This window comes from Poecilia reticulata, chromosome 20 (genome assembly GCF_904066995.2).
Source record: "Poecilia reticulata chromosome 20, P_reticulata-male-v2, whole genome shotgun sequence".
NCBI lineage: Eukaryota > Metazoa > Chordata > Actinopteri > Cyprinodontiformes > Poeciliidae > Poecilia > Poecilia reticulata.
Genome location: NC_088849.1, coordinates 19784607 through 19791728, shown reverse-complemented (window position 1 = coordinate 19791728; position 7122 = coordinate 19784607). Strand labels below are relative to the sequence as shown.

At 37.8% G+C, this 7122-nt stretch overlaps 1 protein-coding gene across 2 annotated transcripts; it reads left to right on the top strand.

The window, feature by feature from the left end:
• The first annotated feature begins 408 nt into the window (after positions 1-408).
• cdv3 (carnitine deficiency-associated gene expressed in ventricle 3) lies at positions 409-6762 on the top strand. 2 transcript variants are annotated; one of them, XM_008396591.3, is made up of 5 exons: positions 409-856; positions 2471-2544; positions 3575-3711; positions 3840-4002; positions 4940-6762. In XM_008396591.3, exons 1-5 carry the CDS (start codon positions 671-673, stop codon positions 5064-5066), a joined length of 687 nt encoding a protein of 228 aa, XP_008394813.1. In that variant the 5' UTR covers positions 409-670; the 3' UTR covers positions 5067-6762. The 2 variants fall into 2 exon arrangements, with proteins under 2 accessions (XP_008394813.1, XP_008394812.1); XM_008396590.3 differs by having other exon boundaries at positions 410-856; positions 2468-2544.
• Positions 6763-7122: the final 360 nt, after the last annotated feature.

Here is a 7122-nt window from a genome sequence, read left to right as displayed (position 1 = left end):
TGTGTGAGCAAGAAGTCTGTTTGTTTGTTTGACCTAAATTACGCAATTTTGGTCAAACATTTTGTGCATATCAAGGAAATATGCACAGAATAAATTATGAAAGAAAATCTAAAAATAATAGATCACATTTGCATTATTTTGGCATGTAGCAAACAGAAATAATGGTGTTTTATATGTTACGTTGTGTGAGAAATGTAAATGTAGAAATAGATATTCACTGAATATGGAGTGGGTTATTTTCTCTCTTTAGCAAACACATGCAAAACTATTATTATTATTATTATTATTATTATTATTATTATTATTATTATTATTATTATTATTATTATTACTACTACTACTAATAATAATAATTTATTTATATATTTATAGCCTTTTTCTCTAACATGCATGACACACATCCGGGTCATGGTGGAAGTGTTTCCGGGAGACGGCACAGGTTTGTCAGATATCCCGTGCATGGCATGGTTGACAGGATAGTCGGCGATTGGGGCGGGATAACTTCTTATACATTAGTCTATCCGCTTGTTACAAAAGTTAAACATAAAAATCAGGACTAACTTGATCTCTTCCAGTCGTCTCGCCAGCTGTCCTCACTCTGCGGTCGCGTCTTTTCTCACTTGTCATTGCTCGGGTTAGCTAACTAACGTTAACGTTGCTCTGTGCGAAAATGGCGGATGTACAGTCAGAGAAGAGTCTGGATGATTTCTTTGCCAAGCGGGATAAAAAGAAGAAGAAAGAGAAGGGCAAGGGGAAGGAGACCACGACCGGGCCCACGACGGCCGTGGTGAAAAAGACTAAGAAAGAGAAGGAGAAATCTGCGAAAAACGAAAACCAGGACGCTCAAGTAGAGAAGGTAACCGACGCTGCTGTTCGGGGGGAACTTTTTGTCTCGTACCGGTGTCGTGTCAGATTTGGTTACCAGAACGGAATCCGTGCTTCTGGAAGTATTGATAAACGAGATTTTATTTTGTACTACGTTATTTTTGAATGTCACGAGTGTACATTTTATCTACATGATTAGAATAAATCTCTGTTAGTGGCTAACATATGCTTGCCAATGGCGCACATTGTGACATGATACCAAAGCAGGCATGACACCCATGTAATCCCTTCCTCTAATACTTTTTGATGCAATAACCGAGCTGTCTAAGCACTAATGCATCATCATAAATTAGGATGTCACCGGAAAGTTAATTAATTTGTTTGGTACATATAGTATAAACTCATTCCACCTAGCTTTATAGCAAATGAAAACTGCAAATTTAGTTAATCAGAAAATTTGGACATTACAAAAGATAAATAACTAAAATAAAAGGGATTGTAGCAGGCTATGGCTTACACAGCCACGTTGCCAAACGTTATTGCTTAAGAAGCTGGCTGTTTTACAGAGTGCTCCACCCAAGAATGTTGCTAGAAAGTTGAGTGGAAGGAAAAAGTGTGTGTCTGTCAGAAAATGTTCAATTCAGGAATTTGGGTTAGTTTCACAAGCTATGACTGTGGTTGGTGTCCGTTCTCCAAGAGTCAACAAACACACAGACAAAGCCAAGACATGATCTGCAACTGTTGCAGTTAGGTAGCCACACCTGAGTATGGAGGATGATTAGGACCAAAAATATAAAAAAAAAAAAAATTCAGACTTTAATCACAGAATTCTTATCAGGAAAAATTCAGCTATGAAGAAAAAGTCTGAAAATAATTTGCTTTTTCAGTGTCCCTAATCCTCTTTTGTGCCTTAGCTAGATGCATTAAAAATGACTCGCATGGATTAAGGAGCAAACGAGCTGAACTTTTCTTCTGAGGTTCAATGTCTCTAGAGAATCTAGACAAAATGAAGGCCTCTGTTAAAACAGCTTGGGTGTTGTAAATGTCTCCGCTGTGCAACAGTCCGATTACCTCCATGCCACTCCAGCATTGATCCAGTAATTCATGCAAACAGAGCTTCAACCAGGTATTGATTGAACACAGTGTGCTGTGATTGGACATACTTATTGTATCGGCTGACATGTCTGTATTAGAAATCCTTTTATTTGTGGTGAGTAATGTTCTGGGGGACATGATCATAGCGTTTTATCAGTTGTAATCTGTAATAATCAAAATTAACTGAAATAAATGGAGCATATCAGGCAAAGTCTAATAAATTCATACAAGATACAAGTTAGACCTGTAGAAATGAATTACTGAAATAGGCTGCATGTTGCTTGATACAGGAAGTCATTTTGGATCTGATTGGTAAAAGAAATTACAAGATTATTCCTATATTATGGGTTTTTTGTTACTATGTTATATGATGTGAGTTCATAGTTTTGCTGCCTATAATGACTGGGGAGAAAATCAGATTTATTTATCAATTAAACTGTCTCAATTCTTTACCTGGCTGGTTGAGCATTATTTTAAATTCAGAAATTCCCAAGTTATCTCTGCGCTGTAATTGTAATTTTATATTTAGCGCTGTTTTTCTGCCCAGGAGGACGAGGAATGGAAAGAGTTTGAGCAGAAAGAAGTGGACTACAGCGGGCTGCGGCTCCAGGCCTTACAGATCAGGTGAGAACAAAACAAAGTGTTTTCAGCTGCTGTTGACTTAGGATGAATCATTTTTTCATTGCAATTTAATCCAGGTAGTTGTTAAAAATGTTTATTGAGAAACAGGGGATTCCTGGTGAGTAAATTCACATGACTTGGTGAAGCCCTGGGTCACTTTTTTGACGTGCTTGTTGTCTTTTCATGCCTTCCTATTTCCATTTACTACCTGAGACAAACAGCTTTGTACCCATGGACTCGAATCCTTCACAGCATTGTACATTTTGATTTAAATACACGTAAAAATCGCTCAAATCTCACATTATTTAACTGAATATGTCATTCATTTTTGTTTTGATTTCATTTGAAACCTGACGATATCTGTGAAAGGTCAGATTATGACATCTGATCAAACTAACACAACTTTTAAGTAATTTTCTGGTGGAAGATGGTATTTTTTTGGACTCAGAAACGGGTGTTGAAGCAGCTACCAAATATGCGCAAAAAAGTTGTCTATGAAACATCTAAAATTGCAAAGTATGAAATGGAAAAAGAGTAGAACGACCCACTGAGTACGCAGATATGTTTTATCAGTTCAACATTTTATTTTATCCTGTATAAAGTAGAAAAAGCAAACACTCTTTCCCTTAAAACCAAACACATTTTAAAACAGACTTCTTCAGGACACCAGTGACATAGAATATGTGTTTATTACTAAACTTCCCACATTAACCGCATTATTTGCAAATCAATTTATGCTCTAATGGAACCAACAGTGAAGAAATTAGGGGGAAAAAAGCAATTGTTACAATAAATCAAAATTCCTGTCGCAATGGTAAATTTTTCACAGTAACAATAAACGATATAGATCTGTGAACATCAACGTTCCCAAATTATTTGTCTGTAATTTGATGATTGCACCCAACCATCGAGTGAGAGACCTGGTGATGGTAGTCTAAATAACAGCCTTCTAGTTTATTGCCTCTTGACCAAATACTCTGGAGTAGGTTGCTTTTTATAGCCCACTATTTAATACCCTGTTGATCATCTGCAGTGATGAAAAAGAGGAAGAGGATTATGAGAAGGAGGAGGTAGGAGAGGATGGAGAGATCATTCTGGTCAGCGGAGACAAAGTGTCCGGTCCCTGGAACAAATCTGGCGCTGCTCCTCCTCGTGCTGCTTCACCTGTGGGTGAGTGAGCTGCTCTGTGTGTAACCAGCAATAAGAGGACATTGACTGCATTTCTAATCTAAGAGATAATGACTTTTTGTTGAATCATAATTGTTTTTTTTTTGTTTTTTTTTCTCCCATTGGTGCAGAGGAAGAGGAGGCGCCTGAAGCGAAGCCTGCAGGAGTCTATCGCCCTCCAGGCGCCCGACTGACCCCCAGCAGAAGAGCCCAGAACCAGGGTCCACCTGAGATCTTCAGCGACACGCAGTTCCCCTCGCTGCTGTCCACCGCTAAGCACGTCGAGACTCGCAAGTAAGCAGAGAAATAGGGCTGGAACGATTGATCAGATTAATCGTGATTATTGAAATATTGTCATCTAGTTTAGTAATCAATTAATCATTAACTGTAGAGTAAGAAAAGGCAATTTGCTAAAAGAAAAAAGAAAAACATTCAGAGGAGTAATTAAAGCAAAACATTTTCCATTTAAGGTAAGAACACCTTTTGTCTGTAAATATGTTTTACCCAAAACTCATCAAGTGGGAATTTTAGCTTCCCCAGCTTCAAATCCACTAAAGGAAAGCTACATTACTTGATTTTTGGCAATAAATGTTTATGTTCTTATTTATTTTTATTTAAAAAAGGAATTTGTTTGGCTCATTTAATGTATTTCTAATATTACATTTTAAAAAAACTTTGGAAAAAATCTACAGAATGTGCCCTTTTTTAAATCAATTAATCATGGGAATAATTAATAGAATAATCAATCACTAAAATAATCATTAGTTGGCATTTATTATATCGTTTATCGTTTATTGTGATAAGATTCTTCTGAGACGACTGCTGTTTTATTATCACATGTTAAAAACGATTATACTTCCATATTGTCACGATTATTTTTACTATTTTTCTCCACAGTTTGTATCATGACATCACTAAATTTGAAAATATGGTTAAGTGAATTTACTGTGTGCATGTTAGTGATACAAATCACACTACTTCATGTGTCTGCTGTCTTAAGGAAGTGCATTACAAATATGTCCGTTTTCTTTTTAAATGTAGTATTGCTGTTATTGCTGTGTATTGCAATCGCAGCCATACAGTCACCTAAAGACATAATAGTTTTTGCCACTGTTATTATCAAAAATATAGCGATAAAACTCTAAGTCCATTTTGCTTACCCCTCTTTGCAGCCCGAATCAAGACGTCGAGGTCAGATTGACGGTTTCACTGACTTTTGTTTGCGTTTCAGAGACAGAGAAATGGAGAAGACCTTCGAGGTTGTGAAACACAAAAACCGCGGGAGAGAAGAGACCGGCAGCGGCTCTGTGCAGCACTTGCAGCTCGACAACCAGTACGCCATCCTGGGGGACAAGTAGAGCTGCGTTCCCGACCCCCTGCCCCTTCCCTCCCCCAGCACAGTCCCCCCTCGAAGGAAGCTGAACTCCAGCTGTGCTGGCTGCAGTCCTAAAAGATCTCCTTTTGCCGCCACCCTTTACATCACTCACTCACTCACACGGTCATACACGACACCCCCTGCAGACACACTCCCGTTAAATAATTCACTCAACATGGTTTGGTTGGCAAAACTAGAGGATTGCATCAGAAGGGGCTGACGAGAAAGGGGAATAAGGAAACCCGAACGTGCGACGCTGCAGCAACAACAAACAGAGAAGTAGTTACCCTTTGTGGATTGTTTTCAGAGCAGCAGTTGTGTGGCAGAACTTCTCTCTGGACTTCAACTTGCTTTGACAAAGCCACAGAGGATCAAAGATGACTTTAGGCACGATGATCTTACAAACTTCTGTGAAAATATCTATTTTTTTGCAAGATCTTTACAACCCAGCCGCACGTGGTTATATTGAGGTGTGTTTATGTGTTGCGTTTGGGGCTTCAGGAGGCGGGGAGGGATGCCACCGCAGTGGCACAGCTGGTGGCGACGACATGGACTGAGCTTTTTCTGTGTTGCTGTGGTGGTTTAAAAAGAGGTGGAGCTAACACCAAGCTCCTCCCCCTTTCCCTCCACATACAAGCCGGCCTTCAGGCTCTTTGATTTAGAAACTTGAAGCTTTTTTTTTTTTTCCCAGTTCATTCGTTGACGATGACACTGCAAAGATCTACAAACACGAAGCGATAAGTTGCATTTCTCATTTAGAGTTTCTATATAAAGTGGCCTTATTGGTGGAGAGCGACTGTCATCTGAAGGGTTGTCTGATAGGCCGGTTTCTGCCTCTGGATCGAACCACTTTCATCAAACTAAGAGGGGGGGAATCAAAGCAGGAATGTAGTGCTGTTGTAGTTTTCCTGATGATGATGATAATGATGATGATGATGATAACAACTACTAACTCTTTCATATCCAATGTTTGAACTTACTGCTTCTTAATTTTTTTTTCTTCCAACATCTGAGAAAGAATAATTAAAGCTTGTTTCTAATCCTGCATCGTTCGGTTTTGATAACAAACGCTTCGCTTTGGTTTGACACCAGGAAGTCGCAGCCTTAATGTCGGGTTTTAATTGAGGCTTTTCATAGGTCACCTGAGGTTTAGTCCTTTTTGAAATCATGACGTTTGTGAATAATTTGACATCTGGAAGCATTCAGTGATTACCATTTGTGTCTCCCCCCTAAAGTGAGTAATATTCTGTCACAAAACAGCAGCAACACCAGTTTAAAATGCACAATTATTCTTTGGAGGATTAATAATATTTTGGATTTATGTACCTTGTATGTTCTTCCCCCATGAAAGCGAATACCTTTGGATGGAACTAGATCATATCCATGATGAGAAGAGGCTGATTATTTTCTTTTTCTTTTATCTGTTTACAGAAAAGTTATTGTTAATCTGTGAACCCACAGGCTTGTATGAACCCTTCTGCTCCTCTCACAAAAACATCATCAACTCCCATGTGGTCTCATTTTATCAGAGTAGGTGTTCCTGTCTTTCCCTCTTGTGTTTGAGCAGATGATTAACGAATAAAAGTTCCAGCTCTTTGGAGAAATAAGAAAAAAATATCACATGATCTTATACCAAGCATATTAACAAATAAAAAAATAAAGTTTTCTCTAAAAGCTGACTTTTATAATTTGTTTAAATACATTTTTTTCAGCCATTTGATATGCCTCTATGCTTGGTTTCTTTTATCTGTTTTTGCTGGTAATGCTTTTTTTTTAGTTAATTCTTGTAGTCAGATCCTTGATTACACAACAAAAACACCAATCAGGCACAACATGACTATAGAAGAAACAATCGTGATTATTTAAATTTCCAATTTATTTAGTAATCGGTTAATATAAACTAGAGTTTACAGAATTTGCTGAAAGAGCAGAGCAGTAATTAAGACAGGTGTACAAAATTCAAAAAAATTATAAAAAAAAATTTAAATCTGTAAATATGTTCTAAAACTCAAGTTTATTTTCATAAACCATTTCAGCAA

Excerpts from the sequence above, each read along its gene's own strand:
- cdv3 (XM_008396590.3), top strand. The coding sequence starts at position 671 with ATGGCGGATGTACAGTCAGAGAAGAGTCTGGATGATTTCTTTGCCAAG. Across the intron at positions 857-2,467 it reads AGGACGCTCAAGTAGAGAAG|GAGGACGAGGAATGGAAAGA; the intron begins GTAACCGACGCT and ends TTTTCTGCCCAG. Across the intron at positions 3,712-3,839 it reads TCGTGCTGCTTCACCTGTGG|AGGAAGAGGAGGCGCCTGAA; the intron begins GTGAGTGAGCTG and ends CCATTGGTGCAG.